General features: G+C 41.1%; 3 protein-coding genes and 1 non-coding gene across 5 annotated transcripts; 2 read left to right on the top strand and 2 right to left on the bottom strand.

Annotated features, from left to right (window-relative positions):
- The first annotated feature begins 1821 nt into the window (after positions 1-1821).
- On the top strand, positions 1822-7155 carry stac3 (SH3 and cysteine rich domain 3). Its single transcript, XM_062563823.1, has 13 exons — positions 1822-2164; positions 3053-3093; positions 3609-3687; positions 4255-4408; positions 4554-4651; positions 4753-4813; positions 4974-5071; positions 5275-5347; positions 5580-5629; positions 5855-5937; positions 6104-6155; positions 6284-6421; positions 6546-7155. Exons 2-13 carry the CDS (start codon positions 3086-3088, stop codon positions 6651-6653), a joined length of 1002 nt encoding a protein of 333 aa, XP_062419807.1. The 5' UTR covers positions 1822-2164; positions 3053-3085; the 3' UTR covers positions 6654-7155.
- A 1461-nt stretch (positions 7156-8616) lies between these two features.
- LOC119223843 (U5 spliceosomal RNA) lies at positions 8617-8730 on the bottom strand. Its single transcript, XR_005121000.2, has one exon. It is a non-coding gene; the product is annotated as a U5 spliceosomal RNA (small nuclear RNA).
- A 1999-nt stretch (positions 8731-10729) lies between these two features.
- On the top strand, positions 10730-17545 carry LOC119223426 (neurexophilin-4-like). Of its 2 annotated transcripts, none has more exons than XR_009956799.1 (2): positions 10730-10916; positions 15333-15428. XR_009956799.1 is itself a non-coding variant. In XM_037480742.2 (2 exons), exons 1-2 carry the CDS (start codon positions 14070-14072, stop codon positions 16173-16175), a joined length of 1041 nt encoding a protein of 346 aa, XP_037336639.2. In that variant the 5' UTR covers positions 13259-14069; the 3' UTR covers positions 16176-17545. The 2 variants fall into 2 exon arrangements, 1 of the variants encoding a protein (XP_037336639.2); XM_037480742.2 differs by lacking the exon at positions 10730-10916 and adding an exon at positions 13259-14267 and having other exon boundaries at positions 15333-17545.
- A 4082-nt stretch (positions 17546-21627) lies between these two features.
- Positions 21628-25933, bottom strand: ndufa4l2a (NDUFA4 mitochondrial complex associated like 2a). The gene is made up of 4 exons (XM_037477656.2): positions 25768-25933; positions 23167-23252; positions 22323-22383; positions 21628-22160 (listed from the first exon to the last, which is right to left on the bottom strand). The coding sequence occupies exons 1-4, from the start codon at positions 25810-25812 to the stop codon at positions 22104-22106; spliced, it is 249 nt and encodes an 82-aa protein (XP_037333553.2). The 5' UTR covers positions 25813-25933; the 3' UTR covers positions 21628-22103.
- Positions 25934-26071: the final 138 nt, after the last annotated feature.

Genomic DNA, 26071 nt, shown 5'->3' with positions numbered 1-26071 from the left:
TAAGCTAGTAAGCTACCCTACTTTGTACTCTGTTGTCGTGACAGCTGTCAGGCGCACTAAACACTCCGATGCAAAACTCTTGGGTGTTAGCTATACTTACAAGAAGCGAGCGAGACACAATCATGATTGGTAAAAGAAAAGCTTTTTTTTAGAATTTGATCAGATTGCACTTACTTATTGACAGTCAGCTAGCGTTAATGTTAGCAGGACCCATCAACCTTTTCTCTGCGTCAAGCTCTCTGTGTTGGCGAAGTTTTGGAGTCTTCGCTTCTCTCGCTCGCGGGAGAATCGAGAGTTAGCTGGCTAGCTAACGGACTAACCAGAAGATGTTTTGAAAACGGCCGATACTAATAAATAGCCGTAGAATAGAGAGTATCATGATTGAACCCGCGCAATGACGCGACCCATCAGCGCTCGGCGTTTAGGAAACGTCTGCCGGTCCGATTTAAAAACAAAGGGCAATAACGCTTCATTTTACTGCGCCTGGGCTTCGGAGGCTAACGCTAGCAGCTAACGCTCGGCTAGCAGAGCTACTCACTGGAAAAGACTTGATTCGGTAGGGTCCCAACAAGACTGAAGGATGTCCCGCTCCCGCTGCACGGTGATCCGGCCGCTGCTCGCGCTCTGCTTTGCTAATCCGTCGAGCATTCAAATATATTCCGACAATCATAGCGATCCATGTAATCCCAAATTCACAGTTTCCCACTGTTTTTTTTTTTTAACAGATTCCGAGCAAAAAAAAAAAATAATAATGGAGTTTTCTGTTGGGCATGCGCATTCAGCGCTCAGGGAGTATTGTACCCGACATGCAACGGGACCTTTGTAGTGCTCCACACGGATCAACGCAGAGCTCCTTGATAGAGGACATGGTAACGACGGAATAAAAGCAGGGCCGCAGGGGCCCGGCGTCTGGTGACACTACGCAGCTATATGATCCACGCAAACATTAAAGAGTTCCTTTGCATAGGCAACATTTGTTTTGCAATTTGTATAAAGAACATAGAGGCAATACAGATTATTTCCTTGTTTGGGTGTGGTTGATAGTATCTGGACATACTATGTTGACCGAACGCGGAAAGAGACAAACTTGCCAAAGCTGCCTTGCTCATTAAAACATGCTCACAGCACTCTGGTTCATACCAATTATTGCGGGGTCATTAGATTAATGACAAATTAGTTTGGTAATGATGATCAATGAGCACAATGAGGGCTTTAAAGAGACATGATAATCCATGCTCTTGTAGATCAGGCCCTCAAAACATTGAGTAAAAATGTGCATCTTATTAAGTCACAACAATGTATTTGGTAGTTACATCCTAATTCATACACAGTGCACAGAATGTGGGGAGAGGGGAAGTAAATAGAAGCCCCCACAGCCCGTGTGAGCAGAAACCCCTGGCTGCATTACCCCGACCTGATTTAGGTTACCTGATTATGTTTCCTCTAGCACCTCCACCAGGACAAATCTTCCATTTTCAAAGTGAATCATTAGTTGTTACACACATTTGTGGAGCCATTTTACGCTCCAAAATAATTGAAATGTTGTTGTTAATTTTTTTGAAATACCCAATGACCCTCTTTGTAAATCCTCCGAAGTCGGTAAGGTTCACTATGACTTAAAGGGGACCTGAAAACTGATGAAATAATCGTATAAAAAGTTAAGTTTAAAAAACAGAAAAAAAACACAGGTTATTGTATTGTTCTGTCTCCAAGCAATGGATGTGTGAGGAAGGTGACCACTGTGAAGAAAGTGGGAGGGAAAAGTATCTGATTTCCTTTCGTCGTCAGCGCTCACACTGAGGTCCTCAGCTGTTGCAAACAGTCAGCTTGACACACACACACACACACACACACACATATGCACGTCGAAAATCATACAAAAGTACTCAAAAATATAAATATGTGTCATAACCGAGCCTGAAATCACCCCTGGAAATCACCTAAAAAGCTATTAAGGTAACAGACGAAGGACCCAGACTTTGCAAGAGTTGACCCATAATTCTGAGGGCCTCGATGGAGGCGGCACATTGGTCGCCTGGTCTCAGATCCACTGGTTGTGCAGCACTCCGGTCATCGGCAGCAGGTGAAAGACTCGTCCACAGACAGATCTGCCCACGCTGGATATTGTTGTTTCTTCTCTTAGCTGCGTGAATCTTGACGAAAGGTATGTTCCAGTTTGAAGTTTGAGGTTATTTGGTTACTAAATGTGTCCGTAGTCAAGTCAGTATAATCTGTTTCCATCCATCAAGGTAATAACATATAGCTTTCAAATACTAGTTGAATCCCTTCCGTATTAAAAATGTCTTTTTCACAAGAATTCAGAAGAACTGATTTTTATTGCTTTCATACTTTGGAGAATTTTGCTGTTCTTTCCCTGATTGGCAGGGGCACCCACATTTAGCTGTGATGAGATTGAATTTCACAACCCTAGAATAGTTTGGGTCAGACCGGTAAGGACATTGGTCCAGTGTGAGTGTCGGCGAGTGAACAACCAGTTTGGTTGTTAATACAGACACGCGGACACATCCTGTTTGTGTCACTGGACTGGTCTGTTTTCTGCATCCAACACCCCAGGAAACACTGCTGTGTATATATTTTAAGTAATTATCTTTTTATAGGAGATAAAAGATAAGAAACAAAGGCAAAATTCATACATGAAAAATCGAATAACGACTAATAATATATATTCACTTGTGGTGGTTTTACCAACCGTGGCACATAACAATTGACAATTGATAAATACCGACTTTTTGTAGGCCCAGTTATTGCAGATTAATAGAGAGACAGAGGTTTAGTTCTTCCTTCATTCATCTCACAAAGCACTTTTAAACAAACTTTAACAAAATAAAAGTTTTAACCACAAACTCTTCTTGTAACTGTGGGGAACAATTTGGTCATGCCTTGATGCCGTTCTGTTTGTTTGATTATACACTATTTGTGTCAATTCAACCTCTTCTGACTTGACCATACCATCATGTTGAAAATATTTGACCTCAACTGATTTTATTGAATTAAATAAAGGCTAATCATGTTTTCCAAAACCTCTTTGCAGGTGGGGAAGTGGTGACTTTAACCATCCAACAACATGGACCAGTGAGTATATTTCCTGCACACAGTTCATTTACCTCTCCTACACAAAATGTAATGCTTGCCCTACTTTTCCGCCTTTCATTTCTTCACCATCTCTGCAGGTTTCCATTCAAATTCTAGTGAGCTAAATGTTACAACAGTCAAGAGTAAAAATCCCAAAAGCTTCTTGTCCAGCGTAGTCTTTCCACAGTATGTTCAAATACAAGAGGGATAAAGTGGAAACATGTTCATTTGAGAAAACGTGTCACAGGAGTGTCCCAGAATAAACTCAACTATTTTGAGGCGGAATGGCAATTTGATATGGACACAAAGCCTGAGATGCATACCAGTTCATCAGGTTACTCCCTAAGGTTGTCCTGTGGAGATATTCCAACCCCAACTTTAAAAGTATTATTCAAGCCTTACGTGTTTAAAAACAAAAGAGAGGGAATCTTTTCACAGGGAGGTAATGATATGTAGGTGCACAATTTGATCTAACTCATGGCTTTGTGTTTCTTTTCTTTGTGTCTGTGTGTCAGGGAGGATGACAAAAACTCTGTTGATATCCATGACAACCCTCCAGCTCCTGAAAACGTAGTGAGAGAGGAAGGAGACACTGTGAGTGACAGGACCACGTCAACCCCCAACTGTTAGCGCCGCCATTGAGCCTCTGGTTTAAAATAGCCACCAGCTGAGAAAGGAACGCAGTGCAGCGTCAACTGTAAAAATAAGAGCCTTGCCTGATCTGTGAAGGTCACATGGTTAGGAAACACTTTAAAGTAAAGGACGAAGCTAAACAACAAAATGAAAATCTTGTCAAACATCACATGAAATTAATGGCTGTGTGTACGTGCACGTCTTCAGGATACTTTACTGCAGCTACAGTCAAAGCCAATTGAGGGTTTATTTTATAGGGGGGACAGTTCAATGAGAGTCTTCCCTCAGTGTGACCTCAGGCTTTGTCGGTGATTGGCCAAATTGTTCCAACCAAACACTTCTGGACTGGTCATTTGGTTCTTAAGTACATTAGCGAATAACAACGGTATATAATGGAAGATATGCAGTATGATGAAGGACATGAAATGGTGAAGTGAGCGACATGAGCCAGAAAACTCCAAGATATTTAATACATTTTTGACACTTGCCCTTATATGTCTTTTTTAAAATAACTCTTCATGTGTCCAGGTCTATTTCATATATGACGAGGAGGTCGAGGTGGAGGAGAAGGAACCAGAACCTCCTCCTCCTATAGTCCGAATCAACGACAAACCCCACAAGTTCAAGGACCACTATTGCAAAAAACCCAAGTTCTGTGATGTCTGCGCTCGCATGATAGTCTGTATGTGTTGGAAATCATGCCGAGAAAACACACAAACGCCAACAACGTGACATTATGCTGTCTTATACAACTGGTTTGTTTTTCTCCGCATGTAATGTTTAATATTCTTTTTTTTGCAATTGGTCTTCCAATGTTTCTTTTTCAGTGAACAACAAGTTTGCTCTGCGGTGTAAAAACTGCAAGACCAACATTCACCACTCATGTCAGTCCTATGTTGAATTCCAGAAGTGCTTTGGCAAAATTGTGAGTCCTGTCTATTCTCTATGAAGAACAATAAAATGTGTACAGATTCCCACGAGCTTACACATGCCCCCCCCCCCACCCCTCCTGGCTGTTTCTTGCAGCCACCTGGCTTCAGAAGGGCCTACAGCTCCCCGCTGTACACCAGTGACATACCAGACCCAAGTGAGTCCACTGAAGAACACTGTGTGTCATTACTATCCGAGCTTCCTTATGTATTGTCTGTGGAAGAGTGCAGCCTGTTTGTGAAAGCGTATAACCTAGTTGGCGGTACTTTAATTAAAAAAATGTAATTTTTCTATCTGGTCAACTACTCCGAAACCAGACAATCCGAACCGGAACGACCCCGTCTTTGACACCCTGCGGGTCGGTGTCATTATGGCAAATAAGGAGCGCAAGAAGAATGAAAATGACAAGAAAAATGTAAGTGTGTAGTACACGTTTATTAAATCTTCAAAAACTCAAATCCTCAGACAAAACGTTTATTCATTCATTAAATTTGCTGAATGCCGGTACAGGAAATTAGTAGGAATCCAGATATTATACTATTAAAGCAAATATAATTTTTGCAAATATTTACTGTGAAGTTTTTGTTCATTTGTGCGAAACACCTTTTTTTTGTCTAGATGATGATGATGATGGAGGAGGAAGAAGAAGAGAATAACCAACAGCCCAAGGAGAATGAGGAAGGGGGAGAAGGTAAGATATTCTCTGCACTATAGGCAGTACAATAAAAAAAACTCAATCTTAAACATAGGAATTTGTATATACTTCTATATCCAAAATAGAAAATATCAAAACAAAAAATCATATGGTTAATGAAAAAATATCAACAATGTGAGATATCCCAAATAGTGAAGATACACAAGAAAACTCATTTTGGAGTTTCTGGCACCATCATCAAAAGAAAAGGATTTGTTGGTTCCTACAGGGAAGCCTGATGATAAGAAGGAGAAAGGAGGAGACAAAGCAGATGAAAAGGTAAAACAATTATTTTTGCATACAATTGTGAGCATAAACTTAATCTATTCCACTTTTCAGAGGCTAATATAGTACTTTATTCCACCAAATTAATTTTAAACCTTTAGTTTGTATTGTTTATTTGCCCATTTAGTCATTTAGAGACTTGAGAATCGGTACACAGAATATGTATTTGTCATAAATCTGTTGTCATATGCACTAGCATCGGTGCGCTTTTGTCAACAGAGCAAGGGTACATTCTCCCAGACCCACTACTACCTGGCTCTCTACCGCTTCAAGGCCATAGAGAAAGACGACCTTGACTTCCAGTATGTTTGAAATACACATATAATTCCCAACATGCAGGAATTGCACACATCACTATTTATTAAAACATACTAGATTTTTCAGTCCACCACACCTTTATATATTTAAATGTATTTTTTGACCAAAAAAGCCACAATGAATGAAATGTATTGTGTGTTTGTGGATTAGCCCAGGGGATCGGATCACAGTACTGGATGACTCCAATGAAGAGTGGTGGAGGGTGAGTTGACATTCTTGTGATTCTTTTAGCTTTCACCTTTAGTACTAAACCAGTTTCAGTCATGTCCTTTTGTTGTTCTCACTTCCTGTGAAGAATGAATTCAAAGCCTGTTCTCTCTCTATTTTCAGGGAAAGATGGGGGAGAAGTCGGGCTACTTCCCCACAAACTACCTCATAAAAGTGCGTGCATCGGAAAGAGTTTTCAAGGTGACACGTTCCTTTGTAGGAAACAGAGAGATGGGACAAATCACACTGAAAAAAGATCAGGTAACTGCCACAATAAGTTGTTTTTTTTGTGTGCATGGTCACTGGAAAGGACTTAGTGGGGATGTACCAAGTCCCTATTTATACTTAGATGTGTTGTTTTAGGTGTTGTCACTGTGTGTTTCAGATTGTTGTGAAGAAAGGAGACGAGAAGGGCGGCTACTTGAAGGTCAGCACTGGACGCAAGCTGGGTTACTTCCCTGCTAATCTACTGGAGGAGATCACTGTGACATAAAGACACAACTTGCACTGAAAGAACCCGTAACACACATCAGCGCATTTGGATCTTTAAGCTATTTTCTATATTCGTTACCTTAAGAAGCATCCGCACCTGATCTGTAGAAGCAGAAATGTGTTTTGCTGTGATATATTTGTGACTTTAACAAAAGGAAATTAATAATGTGTACAAAAGAGACAATCAGATGATTTGTTGGGATGAGAATGGGAATAAAATTGCTTGCATGATTTTAGTTACCATCTGATTAAAGCTAGCATCAAAGAGAAGTAGAGATAGCCTGTAAAGCATCATACACTCATACTCATATGATCTGAAGGTAGACGATTATTAATATGGATCGAAAAAATGCATCAATGTTTTTTAATCAATTTGACTATAACAAAATCACTAAGTGCCCTTCATAGATCTTTACCACACCACTGCTATCACTGATACATTGTATCAATATATCTGTATAACATATACCGGCATCTTAATGATAATTATCATTGTCATAAAATAACTAAAAACGTCTTTCAACCATTTGCAAGGCTCATTTATAGTTATATAAATTGGGGCTTTGGAGCTTTTTGTAGATTTACAAAAAAGTAAACAATGCAAAGACATTTTCCTACATCAGGCTTATTTTCACAAGTGATCCTGAACAACTGAAGAGAAGCTACATACTGTATAAACGTGTATATTAAACAGCAATGCTGGATGAGCCACTAGATCTTCCTTACGAATGGAAAAGGAGATAATTCATGGGCACCAATTCATGGGCCCTTTCTCAATACCTAAGACGGCGAGAACGGACTTGCGTTCCCGCGACAATGGACCCGGGAGTCCTGACTCGCAGGTTCGGGAGAACGGAGAACGGTCATTTCCGCCATTGGAACAGCAGCTGACGTGATGACGTCACCACGTCAGCTGGTCTTGCTAATACGTTTTTATATAGTTCTTGGCTGTTAAGTGTTTCACTATTATCAAGAGTTGTTATACAGTCCAACATCTTTTTAAAGCAGATGAAGAGGAGCAGCTGTAGTTTGTGGTACTGCTGAAATTGACTGGATTACAGTGATATGTGTACATCTTATTTGTATTCATATTGAATGGAAGAAACACAAAACATTACTGAGACGAACGTTTAATTCAGGGCTGTTGTATTACATCACACTGCATGAGCTTTATAATAATAAGCGGCAACCAACCGCAGAAATGTTGCTTTAACAACTAACTTCTCGTCTGAAAAAGTCCTCAAATTACATTCCGTTACTTAAATATAGTCGTATTTATAAACTTTGACTTACAGTTGTGTTTATTTCCCTTTATCTTTGTTGCCTGTCGTTCAGGTGAAATGCATTCTGGGATATTTGGCTCTCACAAGAACAGACGGGCCTGCTCCGATGCATGCCCGGTAAAATGGGCGGGGCGAGTCACATCCGGGTATTATGACCATTCTCGGCCAGATGCAAACTTTAGAATTGGAACACTACTCGGGCTGCGACTGATGACGTTTCACGAGTCCACGAGAACATAAGTCCATCAAGAACGCATATTGAGAAAGGGCTACGGTGACGTAACATTCGGCCGTTCACGGGAAATAACGATCATGACCGTAATGATCATTAACCTTGTTAATAAAGTAATACTTTGAACCTGGTGGTTGTATGTCGTTTGCTTGACTCACCACTGTAACACATCCAAGATGCGCTTATTTACGTTCCTCCTTGGTGAGAAATTGTAGTTTCGCCGCAGCTGACTGACGTCACTAACATGCGCCTTCCGTCGCATCATGAGCTTGGTGACAGTGAATGAAGGTATTAGGAAGGATACTGAGTGAAGTTAACCGGTAGCAGTATAGAGCAGTGCCCCCATAACTATGGTTTCAAAGTTTGCCCAAGGCGGATGCAGGGTAACGGTCACTCGACTTCCACATTAAGGAAAGGATTTCTGAAGTATTTATTTCACAAGAACAGAAAGCCCCGCGTGAGCAGGGCATCAAAAAATTACTTGAAACTCTTATTGGTCCTCTCCACGGAAATCTTTAGTAAAAGGCGAAAGATTTATGCGATCTGAAGAGAACCAAGAGTGTGTACTGAGTAGCGAAAGACTGACCGACCCCATTCTCCGCCCTATCGTTCTCGCTTACGGTCCATTTGATAAATTACGTCATTGCTAAACTTTTGACATTTAAATAAACGTTATACAACAAATGCTTGCAACATTTTTACCAAAACCATATTTATGACAGTTAAATGAAAAACAGTTTTGCTTAGAACTACCACAAGTACGCAGTGCATTGTGGGAATATCGTAATCTGACAACAACTCGAATTTGAATTCCAAACCCTAAGATAAACGCCTTTTTACTTTTCGCAAAACGATTATATACCTATTGTAAAAAAGCGATGATGTGAAGTATTTTCCTTGCCGATATGAATGTTTTTCTGCTCTGCTGCGGGTCTTTACAAGCATTTGACACTACGCATGCGCAAACCTGGCTCAGGTCTAGATAAAATCGACTACCAGTTCAGGGCATCGCGCATTACAGCCTCTTTTAAATAGATGCATACAATTCAACAGCAAGATGTTCACAAATTTTCTAAACAATATCTACGAATACTTTTTTATTATCCAGCTCCTGGACTGCTGCCTTTATCCTAGCGGTTACGTGTGAGGTTTACTGTTGGCAAAAACATGAATCTGTGCTCTTCCAACCTCCCACCACAGTTTCAGAAAAAATTGCGGATCCTCACCTGAGCCAAGTGTTCTCACCGTATTTTGGGGACGTCTCCTGTACTTTTGAAGTGTATGCTTATAAACGCAGTAATTCACCACTTATTCAGCCGGGAGAGTTGTTTCTAGAATACTCTTGTTTTCTGCGTGGAGAAACTTTCTCCTTTGCTGTGTTGTTATGGATGTGTCACCCACTTCTTGTTTGTATTCATCGCAAATTGCGGCGGAAGCATCGATCCTGTCTTGTGTATTCGATTTTAACAATGTCTTGACCGTCCATGACTAACTTCTGAATGGTAGTTAACAGGATAACACGATTCAACCCTTGGATCTATCTCGGCTGGTCGAGACATGTATTTACTTCTCGTCTGGTCCACTTATTCTCGCACTTCAAATCAATTAAATTTATCAAAGTTTATAAACGCTTCTCCTCTTTCACCAGCTGGTACACATGAGGAATGTAAGCAGCAATGTGCACAGTGGATCCACAAGGAGCCAGTCTGGTGAACTGAGCAGGATATTGGCTGCAGTCGAATAGTCCTTTTTGCTCAAGAAGGTTCCCCCGACTGAGTGAAATGACCCGTAAGGAGTGTAAGTGGCCGCCATTATAAGAGTCGTATGAATTCTCGAAATGCTAAGGAAAGGGCTCTTAAATGCTTCCTTGCTTAGTTCCTTTGGCATAGTTACCACGGGACCATCTTTTACGTAAGGAGAGGAGATAATTGCAATTACCTACAAGTATTTCAATGTGACAATGAAAACGGACGGACCAGTAAAAAGCATGGAAGTGTAAAAAAAAAGGTAAAAAAGGAGGACAGCACATGTGTGCATAGGCTGACATATTAATATGTATACATTTAAAACGTCAAGAATTTAAAATGAGATATAACAAATGAAATCAGACCATATGTATTCATTTATTCCTGAAATATTGTTTTCAAAGCAATTTGGACATTAAACATTTAAAATCCCCGCTCTTTCACGAGGAACACGTCCCTTCCGCTAGTACTACTTCTAATTCCTTTCCAGATTTCTTGCATATCTGGTATGTTGCTACCCCTCACAGACAGCTTGCTGAAATATAGCTCCCCTACTTCTCCCCTTCTTCATAGTAAGTTTATCCTGCCATAAAATATATTTGTATTCCTTCGTCGGGAGGCAATCACAAGTGTATTATCGGTCTTTGAACGTGTGTATGCTTGCAGGATCTTTCAAAGAATCTGCAGTTGTGCCTCTGAAGCTTGGAAGACTAATGATGACCTCTGAAGAATGAGTCGGTGTTCACTTATTCATTCTTGTAGGATTGGGTTTAGCTGCAGGAGGCGCCCTCTTGCGGTAATAGTCACCTAGCAACATCAACTATTTAAAAGTCCGTCCTCTGAGACGTACTGATACCATTTGACATGACTTTGTGTACAAAGCAGGGAGTGCATACACATGGAGCGGATAATAAAGCAACTTGTAGCGTCTCTACGAGGATTTCATACGGTTGGGTACATTTTGTGAAACAATAGTCAAAGCTCTCCAGCATGACTGACGTTGTGTAAGTACTCGGGTTATGCAACTATTTCAGCTATTTCACGGTTTTTAACTAGGTTGGTCAGTCCGTTGAGATAAGATTAGACATAAACACGAATTGCCATCATGTCGTGCTGCTTTTGCTTATTGTCCCACGATAGCGATGTCAGCTCGACACAAGATTTTTCATTGTGAACCTAGTAAAGAGCTGGCCTTGACCGTCAACATGAATTAAGCCCCGCGTTGGCAGGGCCACCAAAAATTTAGAACTTTAGCTCCAAAGTTTTTGAACGTAAGTAAGTATTTTTGCTGCACGAAGCAGCGGGTTTTGGCCAGCTGACCAGGAGCTGGTTCTGACAAAATGTGATAGACCGACCGACCCTATTCTCATCTTTTTCGTTCTCGCTTACGGTTCATTTTATAAATTACGCCATTGCTAAACTTTTGACATTCAAATACACGTTATACAACAAATACTTGAAACATTTGTACCAAAACAATATGTATGACAGTTAAATGTAAAACAGTTTTGTTTAGAACTACCGCAAGTACGCAGTGCATTGTGGGAATATTGTAATCTGACAACTTGAATTTGAATTCAAAACCCTAAGATAAACGCCTTTTTACTTTTCACAAAAACGATTATATACCTATTGTAAAAAGCGAGGATGTGAAGTGTTTTCCTTGCCGATATGAATCGTTGCTCTGCTGCGGGTCTTTACAAGCATATAGACACTACGCATGCGCAAACCCGACTCAAATCTAGATACAATCTACTACCTGTTAGGGACGAGGTACACCGAGGCAGACAGGAAGGACCCAAACAAAAAATACTTTAGTAGTCCACTTCAAAACTCAAAAAATACAAAATCCAAGAAATCAAAAAAAGCCAAGGGGGGCAAACCGCAGACCGGGGACCAGGAACGTATGACTGACGTACAAAGCCAACATGCAATGGCCTGACAGGGGGCGCCAGACAGACAAGGCTTAAACATATCGGAGTGGTGCAGGTGACTACACACAGGTGCAAACTATCATTAACATTGCAGACATAGTTAGAGGGGAGGACAGGTTAAGGCCGGAAGTAAATACCCCATAGACACAAGAGGAAGGAAAACTACAAAACACGATGTAAACCCAAACTGTGACTCTACAAGTTCAGGGCATACCACATTACAGGCTATTTTAATTAGATGCATACCACAAGGCAACAAGATGTTCACGAATTGATTTTTTGTTTCTATTAACTTTTCATTGTTCTCTTACAAACCATTAAAGATAAGTCACTACACAAAGGACCACGAAGACTACGACTTGTTTTCGAAATTAAACTTTGAGTCGTATCAGATTCATGTTTATCACAGATGTGTCGAACACGGCAAACCACACAAACATCAAGAGGGAGGGCCGAACATTTAGAAAGCAGAAGCCGCCGCAAAACACCATACATTACAGCATTTTTCACTTTTGTTGTAATAAAAATGATCTCAACTTACAGTCCAGAACGACACGTGGCTTTCAATCTCTGAAATCAATCCCCATGGCTAATTCTCCTTTGGTCAGTTAACTGTTCATTTTTTAATGATTTTCTAAATATAATTTCCTCAGATGTGTCGTCCAACAACCACAATCATCAATTATTACATATAAAGGTCTGATACGCTCCTACAATGAGTGCCTGGATTTACCCAGCCCCCCTCTTCTCTCTGGTTGGTAGTGTTATGCATTGCAGTCATTTGTTGGCTTGAAATTCCAATGGCAAGCTGGGGCACTGGCAGAATGTCCCCAGACTAGTCAGTGATTCAAACATTTCCAGGAGAGGCTCCTTGTCATCTTGTCCTCCTCCCTGTGGATACAGTACGAGGGCCTGTCAAACTGTGCCCGCCTAAGAGCGCATTTCCCCGGGTTGATGAGTCATAATAAGAGCCGACCAGGTGTTGAAGATGAGAGGCAGAGGCAAGTGTGATTGACGTGTGCGTGCGTGTGTGTTAGCTCGTACTTCAAAATTTGCCAAGTACAAAATTCGAATTATTTCAAATTGATTATTTTTCTGACTGAGGACAATTTGGGAGGAAGGGAGAGAGAGAGAGAGAGAGAGAGAGAGAGAGAGAGAGAGAGAAGGCGCACTGAGCCAAGCGTTCACACCCGATTTGGGGGATTTTTGGAGCGTCTCTCTGCCGAATGTTTCCTGTACTTTTGAAGTGAGTGTGAGCTTAAATCCAGTAAGTCACCACTTATTCAGCCGGGCGAGTTGCTTTCAGGACACCCGGGCTTTGGAGAAACGTTGCTGCGAAATGAGGATGCTGTGTTTGAACTTTGCCATCACCTGTCTGAGTCTTCTCCCTTCGGCGGTGAGTAAGACTTGTTTGCTCCGTGTTGCTCATAATCAACGCCAGATGTAGTTTCCTGCAAGTTATTTGTGTTGTATTCCCTCATCTAGTTCTGACGCTGCTGACGTGGCTCTTGCCACATTGCTGCTTAATCTAATGTTTTTTTTTATTGGTTTCCTTTATCTGAGGATGTTTTTTTCTGAATTCATCAATCAGGGTCATCTGTGATAACTGTTCTATTGAGAAAATAATATATAAATAAATAATAATCAGTTATATGGCAGATATAAAGGATGATATGTCAGTCGACAGAAGAAGACTCAGTCATGGGGAGTTAATTGACATGTGCTCTGGTGTGAAGTAGAAATGTTTTGATCTGATATCTGAATGAAATTGAAACGATTCTCTCAAAAAGTTTTGCAGCTTACTGTTTTATTTTAGGATGACATGCTTTTGTTCCATTGTGATTTGTTTTTTTCATGGAGCCTACAAAGAATTCACATCTCATGATGTGAGACACGGGACTCGATCTAAGTTCACACCTGATGGTGAAATTCATCCAAAAATCTTTTCCATCCTCCAAATTTTAATTTGTTCCAGTGTTTAGGTATCTAATTCTCTTTTGAGGATATTTGGATTTCTTCTTCTTCTTTAAATCAACTTACTTTGCTGCATGGGCAGCAGACTGCAACAACCTTAACATCAAAAATGGTCAGAATACCTCAAAAAACATATTTTGTGCTTCGTATAGCTGAACTATTACAGTGCCGCTGTTTGTCAGTTGGATAATCTCCCCATCACTTTGTTTAAGTGGTTTAAAGTGGGCACAGTTAGTATCTCGTTAGCCGATGGAAAACATTTTCTCTCGCCCGTCAAAACGCAGATACTGCTCCCAGGTTTCTCCGTTTCTTCTGCTGCAGGTGCCTTTGCACAGGTGTAGTGTGCGCATCCCCTCCAGCGCTGTTGCTCAGTTGCACCCACTGTGCTGGCGTCTTGACACAGAAACAATGTCATGGCTGTCACACAGTGGGCTCCAATTAGTGAAGGTGAGAACAGCACACAGCTGGAGATTTGGGCTTGTGCCAATACAGCTGCAGCTCACTTGGTTACAGGAGAAGACTGCAAGTCTCACAGCAAAATGTGTAATAGCTATGTTGGTCCACAAGGGAAAACGTAGTATTGTCACAATTTTAAAAGATGAGATGTACAGCTGCTGATATAGCTGACATCACATTGTACTCAAATTTTCCTTTTTATCATTTGCTTAAAAAAAAAAAATACCCCCCCCCCGCCTCCCCCCATTGTGTTTAGGAAGTTGCAGAAGCAGAAGTGCTTAAAGCTTCTCTACACATATTCAGAGCATTAACAGTTGCTGCTGTTTGCACGTTTAGCTACCAGCGCAGGCTCAGCCACTGCCGTTTGAAATATATATATATATATATATATATATATATATATATATATATATATATATATGGTTTTTGAGATCAGCACCTTAAATTAAGGTTAAATGGAAAGCATAATAATCTGTATTTTTACAATTCTGGAAAAGTGGTTTTGTTAAATGACAAATGTGTTTTTGAGTGTTATGTGAGATTTAACCCAGGGGTCTTCAACCTTTCTCAGGCCAAGGTCCCCCAAACAGATGGCGAGATGGAGCAGGGACCCCCTATTCTATGGACTTTTGTGCTCTTTACGCAATCTGATTGGCTAGTGCCTGTGCTGTGTCGTATTTGCATGAAAGGTGCTGTGAACCGGTGCCCAGCTTGAGAGAGCTCCTGTGGGGAGCTGAATGTGTGCATTGCGGACTGAAAGATAACGTCTTCGCCATCAATTGATCCGTTCGCTGCAATATGTTGGATTCATGTTAATGTGTATTTAAAGACAATGTATACAATTCTTATTCTGATTCTGAAGACATTTAAATTTGTGAGGAAAAAAAAATTGATTGTAAAAAAGAAAAAAGTTCTTATCAACCAAAAATTGTGCAACCCCTTTGCAGTACCTCCGCGGACCCCCTGTTGAAGACCTCTGATTTAACCCATTGCATTAAGAAAAAAAGAGTACTTGAATCTGAAGCCTTTTTGTAATTCACATAATGTTCTCCACAGGCCCAAGAAACAGCCAATGCCTTGGAGATATACAGCCAAAAATGGAAAGAGGAAGAAGGAGGCGCAGAAGATGCTGTGGGCGCTGCTTTGAAAGTCAAACATGTCTTCAAAGACCTACAGATCATCTCCACCAAGCAAAAGACACCTGCTTACGGCGTTCTCGGCCCGTATGGATGGCCGCAGAACTTTTCCCAAGCCCTGGATCAGTATCTGTATCGCCCCTCTTCTAAATCCAAACCGCCGGCCAAAACTTCCCCAAAGACCAAGAAGATCCTGGGCTGGGGCGATTTCTACTTTAACGTAAAAACAGTGAAGTTCAGCCTCCTGGTGACAGGGAAAATAGTTGACCACATCAACGGCACTTTTAGTGTGTATTTCCGCCACAACTCGTCCCGTCTGGGGAACATGTCCGTCAGCATCGTCCCACCCTCCCAAGCGGTGAGATGGGAGGTTTTGGATCCAGCGGCTCGGGCTGTTCACAACAAAAACTCAGTCCTGGTTCCAGATGTGACGTCCCAGTTCCACAGCCCGCCTCGGTCCACCGGCTCTACTCCTCCTGACCATCAGAAGCAGCAGCCAGAGATGACGATGGGGACCGAACTCAACTGCCGGATCGAATACCAGAGAACTAACCGGTCCAAGAAGACCAAGCCCTGCATGTATGACCCGGGCCAGACTTGCTACTCAGAGAACACGCAGTCCCAGGCAGCCTGGATCTGCGCCAAACCCTTTAAGGTCATATGCATCTTCATCGCCTTCACCGGCACCGATTACAGGCTGGTGCAGAAAGTCTGTCCGGACCACAATTTTCAGACAGAGCAAAACCAGCAGCACTTCGGATGATCAATCGGCAGAAATCAAAATCACATGTTCAGTTTTTAAAATAATGGTAATGTGGTAATGTGTCAGTGAGATTAATGACAATTATGATGTGAGCCGCTTGTGTGTCATGTTTTTGTGTTGACATATGTGAGAACGTGAAATGGACACAAATTGTGCTGTTTTTTGAACTATGGACTTCAAGTGTTATTATTTTTTGATAAACTGAAAACCTGTTCAACGGCTGATGAGCTTTTTCTCCTTAGAAGAAGAAATGCAGAGTGGGATGAAACAGATGGTTTACTGTTGCAGTTACTTTTATCAGTGACACAAATGTGCTTGGCTTTTCCCCAGTACTGATTTTACTTTCAACCTTTGCACCTTTGCATGTTTTTTGTTTTGCAGGCGCTCAGCCGTCTAAGACATGCTTTCTTGTCACTACGGCAAACAATACGAGTGAGGACATTTGTACCTTTTTTTTAGAATAACTCTCACCCTGCTGTAGTAAATAATTCACCCCTCAACCAAGACAGAAATGTGTGTTTTGCAGAAGCCTGAAGTGTATGACTGTGTTGTGTTTTCAATTTGTATCTCCAGTTGCCTGTGTTTATGATAACTGTGATAACCGCAGGTCATCAAGTAAAAAGGGTGTGGCTGTTTGTCCGAGAAAATTTGAAGGAAAGTTGACTGTTCATTCTGCCCTTTGTGCGAGATTTAATTTACTCAAAACTTAAAATACATAATAAACACAATAGATGAAAGGAGACTTTCTTCAACATACATAATGGGTGAACAGTAATTTTATTAGTTTTATTGAGCCAAACAAATAGTTACGTAGCTATCATGCAGCTACAAGCTGCCTTCAACAACAAAAAGCCTGATACATGAGTCACTGTCTGTGTGGTCAGCCTCATATCAATTTTCCTGTCCAAGGTTTTCCATAACTGCCACACTCTATAGCACATTTGTTTTTCCACTGCCTTTCCTTTAATGGATTGTTTAGAACATCAAAAGGCCCATTATTCTAACTCCCTTGTGTCCAAGCCCCCCGGTGCAAAGAAATTCTGAGTGATGAAAGTGTGTTTTGCAGAAGCTCACTCTTCCAGAGGTTTTCCAAAGACACCAAAGGAGTAATCCAAACAACAACACAAGGCCTCAGAAATGTTTGCTTTGCAGGGACAGTTTATAACAGTGGAGAGCTGCACTCAAATCCTTTGTCTCCCCATAATAAAAAAACTAAGGTTTTGTTATTTACACACTTGAGTTGTTAAACACAATAGTAGGTCTTAAGAAATACAGCACTATCTCTCCAGGGTCTTACCAAAGATTTTAGTGAGAAGAATTGGGCACTTAGTTTACCCTCTTACCCGTCTACCCTCTACCCCGTGCAGCCCCTCTTCCATGGGGCGTGAGGATGTCTGGGCCGAGGGGGGGGGGCAGGTCACAGCGGAGCCGTGGCTGCCAGGTCTCATCGGCGGGGGGCAGGTGGACGGGGCAGGAGAGCCTGGCCCGGGACGACCCGGAGAGGCAGTAGGTGAAGGACAGGCAGTGTCCTGGACTGGAGCTCATCGCATCAGAGGTAAAGAGGAGAAAGACAGAAGAGGCTTTGGGAGCATTTCTTATTTTGAAGAAAGAAGAGAACCATACTGAGATGGATTTTGCCAATTTAAGTCACCAGGGATTAACTTTCTGGAAATCATTGTTTTCTTCAGAGAGTCCCTTTTAATTTGTCCCTCAGCTAGTGATTGCATCTAAGTGGAAGACGTCTTTCTTCAGATCTCAGATCTCTAATACGGACCATGAGGACAGGAGATTGTTTTTGTGTGCGCAGAGATCGTGTTTCAAAATGTCATGGAGGGAGTTTTGTGTCACACGGGGGACTGGGTTTAAATCTCAGTTGAATGATTGAGGGATCCCAGAACAGTGACAGGTTTAGTATGATAATGAGGCAGAGGGGGCGGCTGAGGAGGCCAGAGAGGGAGACAGAGGGAAAAGATGAGCAGAAGTGAGAGAGGGAGAAAAAAAAGACTGAAACAGGGAAAAAAAATCCTGCAGCTCCATCTCTCCACTGACTCTCAAGTGTCTGGACCATTTGACAGGAACCCCACAGGGATTCAGAATTAGATCCTTCCATATTTCTCTTTTAATTTGAATATACCCCCTAATTCTTGATGAACATTCTGTGAGATTCATGAAACTAATTCAACAGATTAAAACATGTTTGGGCCTTGTTATTGTGTAATTGGTTTGGTTAAAGTACGGTCTTTTGCATACTGGAACAGTAAGCTCTGGACTGTGGTAACGTATCTGGTAATGTATGTACTACGTCTGGCTGTGGGTGACACAGGGCTTCTGCCAGGGTTTGTCCTGGCAGAACTTCTGCAGCCGTGCAGCGCTCGAAGCTCAGGGCTCCTGTCTGAACAACAAATACTCTGAGGGACACCCGGGACACTTGATCCCGAGCTTGACCATTGCCTCGCAACGCACGCAAACATAAGTGTGCAACCATTAGGTCCGCTGCGCAGGATTGCACCCCCCTCCCCCCACACACACACCTCCCCAAACACATATAAAATTGAATTTCAACATATGGCAGAGGCGGCATGTTTATTGGTTTTAATGATGGTTTTATTTCACCAGGGTTTTGTTTCATTTATATTTTGTTGATAAATGTTGTTGAGAGAAAGATGTATGCTCACGGGCACACCTAGAGGGCGCCCCCCAACAAATTTGGCGCCCTAGGCGGTCGCCTTGGTCGCCTATATGAAGGGCCGCCCTGTGTGTGTGTGTGTGTGTGTGTGTTCCGATTGTTTTCTCTGCTGGACACAGAAGTCGCCTTTGCTCAGATGCCACTGCAGTGTAGCCTAAATAAGTCCCACTGCATTGTAAGTGACATGTGTGAGCCGTTTGAAGTGTCGTTTTATGAATTCATTTGTACTTAGAGTTCCTGCACCTCAGTTGGACAATTTATTACAGTGATTTGCAAAGTTGTTATGGAACCTCAAAATGTTACATGCATAGTAACTTACCTCCTTGTGCAGTTAATTCATTGACAACCACTGTAAAACATTCCCCACTTGAACATTCTGTTGTTTGCTGCTCGAAGCCAAGAGGGACCGTAAGGGTTCAAGGTATTTGGCTTTTTGTCAATAAGTAGTGTTTCGAGCCCTTATCAACGGAAGGCTTTGTCCCAGGCTGGGAAACCTGCAGCAGCTGTGTTAGGGATTGAACACAGGCTCAGTTTAAACCCACAAATCCACAAACTAAAGGGGAAACAGCAAAAAACGTGGTACTATTTCTCCTTCTATATTTGTGAGTATAGTATGTTGGGCTACTGTGATCTTCATTGAATTAAAATTGATCCTTAATGTTTTTTTCAATTTTCCAACGCTCTGTGTTGTCCTTGCATCTTATGGACAGCTGCTGTCATTTGTCACATACGCATTGCTTTATGTTTACAGGTCTATGGAGGGAGGGGACTTGCCAGAGACTTTAGTTGAAAACAGATCAATGTTTGTAATGGCATTTCCTCCCATTTCCTCTCAGTGTCTACTTCAGGGAACAGTCCAGAAAAAGAAAATGAAACCTGATCTTTCCAGCAGGAATCTCTACACGCTGGAAAAAAAACGCGTGAAACAATTAGTTATTTCAAGGAGCTTCAAACGCTCAATTTGTCCAAGGAAGACTTCATGTCCCCAACGGACAGGTGGTGTCGCTCCCCATGTGAACAACCCGTTTCACGACGTTAACAGTAGCTTCCTTGTATGAGGACAATTAACCAGACTGAACCTTTTAACAAATACAAACAAGCTGATGGTCGAGGTGAGATCCTTCTCCCTTTTATTCAGGGTCTCCCCCGTTTCCCCACATTACATAATGCAGGTAAACATAAATAGTTCTTTATATAAGATTGGAGCATTATGTAACACCGGAGTCCTTCACTGTCCTTCCACTACCTTCAGAACTCGCGGTTCTATTGATCTACACACATTTGTCAGATTGCTGCAGTCAAATCTATATATACTGACAGACATATAAAAAGAGAGGGATTCGTCTTTCTTTCACTGCTGGATGAGACTTGTTATTTTATATAGCAAGTTTAAAATGAGCTTTGCATTATTTGGTGCTGTCTATTGGAGCATAAATATTAGTTTGTCTGTTGAACTCAACAGACCTTTTTTGTGGTGTTGTTCTTCTTTTTCGTCCTGCTGGGCTTTTCGGGTCATTCTTTTAATTTTTCAGTTGAAGGTCAATGCTTGGGTTTGAGTCAGAGGATTGTGTCCCATCCATAGGGACCGGCCAGCTGTGTCAGAGATCACAGGTCAGAGAAGCTCTCACAACTCTGTCGCAAGAAAAAACACGCAAACAAAATAAGGACACACAGATGCATCATCACAACGCAAACAATGATTCCTCCTCTCATCTCTGTGTCAGTTTCTCATGACCTGGCAACTCCTGTAATGCACTGTGTGTGTGTGTGTGTGTGTGTGTGTGTGTGTGTGTGTGTGTGTGTGTGTTTTAAGGCGTTTAAGTATCATAAATCATCTCTCTATTACCCCAATAAACTTTGCGGTGTATAAAACTTGGAGGATTTTTTTCATGTTTGCTTACTTCTTTCTTCATTCGCTCTTTTTGTTGTTTTACAAGGAGAAAAGAGATGTAACGAGCACTGAGGGTGGTCTGAAGGATTCTTAAGAGTCTCACCTTCAGTGAACAAATCACAAATCCTGTCGGAATCTAGAAATTTGTGTTTAATTTATCCTTCCGAAGTAGCAGAGGTGTTACCGAGGGAGGGAAACATACTGTATGTCCATATTTAATATGTCTCAAGTTAAAAATTGACAAATTCCGTCTCTTGGAAGTTACCATGAATGTTGCATTTAATTATGATATTTTTGGTTCCTTTAAAATCTTAGTCAATGTGTTGTTTGTCATTTCAATCTGCAGACTTAAAAAGTAAATTGACCACCTCATTCCTACTCGTTATCCATGTTTTCTATTAAAGACAGATGTGGAGATTGATCATAAAGGTCAATGAGAGTTTTTATCTGATGCACCTCCTCACATGTAGTTTGATCTATGTACTCTTGAGTCTCTAGAGCCTGGTGTGTGTGTGTGTGTGTGTGTGTACACTTAGACTGTACACACTGTGCTCTGCTGTGATACATCAACACCATGCTGGGAGACTGCTCAGCATCCTGCCACTGCTGTCGCTGATCAAAGAGGGCACAAGGCTGCTGTCACACACACTGGTGCACACACACACACACACACACCATTAAATGTGGCCATAGAAGCAACAATCAGGCTGCAAAGTGACAGCTGCACTGCCAACAGATGGACTTGTTCCATCAGAGTTACTGGTTGTGTATGTCTATCTTAGGATGTGGAAAAAGATCTGTATCTGACTCAGTTCCCTGCAGGTGGTTGAGGAAAGTCACAAAGCAGCTTTGCAACAAAGGCTCTCATTCAAACATGAAACGGAGAGACTCTTTATTGAAAGAATCCAGCCCAGAGGTGTACAGAGTCAGAGGCCTGACACATTCAAAATGATACACAGACATTTCTATAACCACAGCATCATGGTCAGTCAAAATAGTTATCTGTGATAAAATAATCCCTTATTTGAATTAAATGATCTAAAAATGCAATACCTCTTGTGTGAGGCATTGGGAAGTATGTGCTTAGGTGGGATATGTCTCTCCTAAATGTGTGTTAAAAAGAGTGCATATTCAACTTTTTCAATATCCATATGTGCTTTATGAGTTAATTCATTGACCATGATGGCCCCATTTACCAGATTACCAGATGTTTCACAAACACTAAAGGTTTACAGACGTTGACCTTCGCTGCATTTCACCTCCCACATAAACAGTACATAGAAGGGGCGAGAGGCAGTGGATTCAACCCTACATCTGGATTTTCTTATTCTTTTTCAGGCCAGCAGGAGATTCAGAACTCAGGTCCATCTTTCTTTAGGTTTTTGTAGTCGGTGGTGATGGCCACCAGCTGGGGAAGAGGAAGAAAATCAAACTGAGAGGAAGCTTGGTTCTGTTGTGCTCGGAAATCATTTCTGTATCCAATCTCACAAACAGAGCTGTATACATCAATTACAGATAGGATGCCATCTCTCTTTCACAGACAATGAATCCTTGCAGTGTGCTGCATTACCTTGTACTGGTACGTGGGATCAAGTTTATTCCATGGCTCTGGGTTGTTGGTCTTGTTCCAGCTAAAAACAAACAGATACGGGCAACGTTTGTATAATTTGAGCTATTTATTGATCTGAGACACATGAATAAAGCTCTAATTTCAGACCAAGCAAACCAATATTTAGTGAAGTGATTTGATACCCCTGAGAGCCCAAATATCGTACACTGAGAGAGATTGAATAAAAACAAAGCCACATAAAGTTGTGGGTCAGATTAACGTGTGATACGCCTGCTGTGCCAATAACAGGAAAATGTCATTAAGATGTAAAGAACCATGGCTGCAAATCAATGATGAGAACCTGCAAGGACGCAACACAGTGCACCTGTGAGCTGGCGTTAAAAGCCCTCGCTGTGTCTGCTGTTATTGCATCAAACAGTTTGGAGAGCAGCAGGACGAGAAGAAGTCCAGGCAAGAGGCAGCTGGAGGGGGAATGTAAGCGAGCAGGGATCTGCTTAGTCAGTAACAATCATAAAACACATCTCTCCGCCTGGTTATCGAGTGAAAAGTGTTCCTGATCAGTGGTGTATTTGAACCTGGGGGGTCAAGGATTGGTCTGAGATCATATTTAGCTAATTATCCTCAAGTCATGTGAAGAGATGTCAAGAACAGGAAAACACACCTATTGAGATAATTAGCAGATTCATTATGCCTGATGCTCAGTCTCGATATTAAAAATATATAGATGTTTACATTATTAAACAGGTAACAGTTTTGCCAGTGAACTGGAAATGAAGGCCCCCAAACTAGTCCTGAAAAACTGACATAAGACATATGATCTTCTCATCTCAGCAGAGGTCCTTACGTGACATGGGGTCCTTTAGCCAACCGAAACAGATACACAGAAGCCCCACCAATTCCCAGACAGATGAAGAAGAACTGTGGGATGAGCTGAAGACGGAGAGAGAGATAATCCAAAGATTACACATCTTAAATCTCCTCACATCTTATTTCATCTAACATAAGAAGCCTACATTTTTTTCATCCTGAATATCATGTGTGATACTGTGCTGCTGTAAATGACAACGCAGCCTTCAGCATTCAAAATAAGACAGCTTTTTTTGTTTTGGAGTACAGCGTGGATTTTAATTGATTTTTCTTATGATTCTTATGTACCTTCACAAACTTTGACTTTAACAAAGTATTCTAGGTAAAGTTTGAATCAATGTTCTGTTAAAGTTGTGTATTGACTTTGTTTACTTTTACTCTTGTGTACATTACGTGAATAATTACTGGATTAATCACTATGCTACACTTGCAATAAGGACTCTATATGGAAGCGTCATGGTGGAGACTTCTTTGCATATTGATTGGAAATATGTCAGCTGCACAGGTGTGTAAACCTGCGTGTGGTATAAAAACAATGCCCCCTATTATAAATAGCATCAGCCTCAGTCACCTTCAACCTTGTGGCTCCTGACTCTGTGTAAGCGGAATTTCTAGGAGACTATGCACATATAAAATGCATATTCTCAACCTACCTCTTCAATTGAGAGAAACTCTCCTCTAAATCACATATCAATCATCAGTAACAACATGTATGACTGAAGTCAAGCATATTTTCAGTAGCCTTTGGTTTAAATGCAAACATACTTTATTTGTCACTTCCTGTCTGCAGATTATAGTTAATCTGCTACAGGGCGGCTCTTACTCAGTCACCCTGCATAAACCTGCTGACACAGTAGTGTGTGTGTGTGTGTGTGTGTGTGTACGTGCGAAGCAGCAGTGGAAACTATTCAAGTAATGCGCTTAAGTATACATTTAGGCTACTTTATACTTCTGCTCTACTAGCTTTAACAGGAATAAAACACACTTTTCACTCCACTAAATATTTTTGTCTGCCGCAGTAGCTTTTCAGATTAGGATTTCACACTTAAAACATACAATAGGCTTTTACAATACAATGCATTCAAACATTTCAGATTTTAATGAGTCATCAGTCAAAGTGGATGTTTTCCTGCAAATCAGGCTTTTACTTTTTATACTTTACATTTTGCTGATAAAATTCATACGTTTACTGCTATGCATGGCTTTACTTAGCCTTTTTTAAACTTTTACTCTGGTAAATAAAACACTGAAAGAGAGGAAGCAAGAGGGGGGAAAAAGCTTTTTACTGTCAGATACAGTGAAAAGATTAATTTTGTCTACGTGTCAAACTGTCTGTCTGGCTCTGTACTGGCTTGTCCGTCCCTCTCCCATTCAGACTTTCTGATAACTTGTCTCTTTAAGCGTGATTAAATGTCTGCTGTGTCACATGGACCGGAATGTGATGCATTGTACACTGTCTTTCTGCCTGTCTGATGGCATGAGGAGCTCTGGTAGAGTCTCAGAGGGATTTCCTCCCTGCAGCTCTTCCCTCTCTCTCTCTCTCTCTCTCTCTCTCTCTCTCTCTCTCTCTCTCTCTCTCTCTCTCTCTCTCATGGGAGGTTGATGACACAGAGCAACTCTTGTCACTTCGCTCTCTGACAGCAGCAAGCTGGTTAAACAACTCGGAAATAATCCTATCCCCTGTTGAGACAACTCATATTTTTGAATGTATTTTATTCCAAGTACTCATATCCTAAAAGATATTTTGTCAGTTTAGATTTAGGAGGTTTGTTTGTGTCACGGTGTGTTGATAAATCTTAAGCCTCTCTCAGTTTGGCTTGATTTCAAATCAGCAACTAGAGAGTAACTTAACCTGTTAAAACAAGATGAGATGAGACCAAATTAGTTTCTGAAACTAATTCTAACACTCTATAAACCCACCAGGCAACCAAGTGTCAGCTACTGCATTTTATTAACTCATATTACCATGGATCATGTCAAGGTTTGTTGTGTTACAGTAATATATTGTAAGGCGCTTTGGATTAAAGTGTCAGTTAAATGAAAATGTAAAAGTTGAACTAGTTGTGAATCAATTTACTTCAAGATAAAATGTAAATATGTTACATCTGTTTATATGTGACGTTATCTATATTATATTGTTATTGTAGTGGACATGAGTACATTGGGTAAAGGGCCTAAACAAATTATATGAACCTGAAATCTAAAGCATAACTAGTAATGGAGCATCAAATTAGCTTTAACTAGACCAAAAATACATCAAATAACGACACTTTGCATGTTATAGTAAATTATCACACAAATCAATTCATAAAAGCTACAATTCTTAACTTTTAATTAACCAGAATGTATTTGGAATTGGTGTTGAATAGTGTGCAGGGAGAAAAATCCTCATCCGCCTTGTTATTAGAAACAAATAATGATTCAGAAAAGCACATCAACATTATAAGAACTTTAATGTTATTTGAGTTTAAAATAATTATTTCATAACCACATTTTTAGGAAAATGAACCACTTCACAATAAAAACTATATAATTGTGCTAAAACGAAACAAACATGGAAGACATGAAGATGACTTACCCCAGGGTGCCTCTTAGCATGCTCTACTGCTGTCCGAAATATCATTGCTGCTGTTTATAAATATTCAGGGAGAATGCAATGAAATAAAAGGATTCAGATGCAGTGTTTCAGGCCCTTGATATCTGCGAGTGGCTGTGCACAGACAGGATTTAGACCTGTTGCTCTCTGCATGTGGAGGGAGGAGGGGAGGAGGAGGAGAAAGAGGTCATTTACATCTGATTAGAGCAACTGCACCTCCCTTGTTGGGGTGATTACTCTCTGCTGAACATTGTGCAGTTTGTATTCAAATAATAAGGTTTACTCA

The sequence above is a fragment of the Pungitius pungitius genome, chromosome 1 (genome assembly GCF_949316345.1).
Source record: "Pungitius pungitius chromosome 1, fPunPun2.1, whole genome shotgun sequence".
Classification (NCBI taxonomy): Eukaryota; Metazoa; Chordata; class Actinopteri; order Perciformes; family Gasterosteidae; genus Pungitius; species Pungitius pungitius.
The sequence above is the reverse complement of the archived record's forward strand: the minus strand, read 5'-3'. Positions and strand labels throughout refer to the sequence as shown.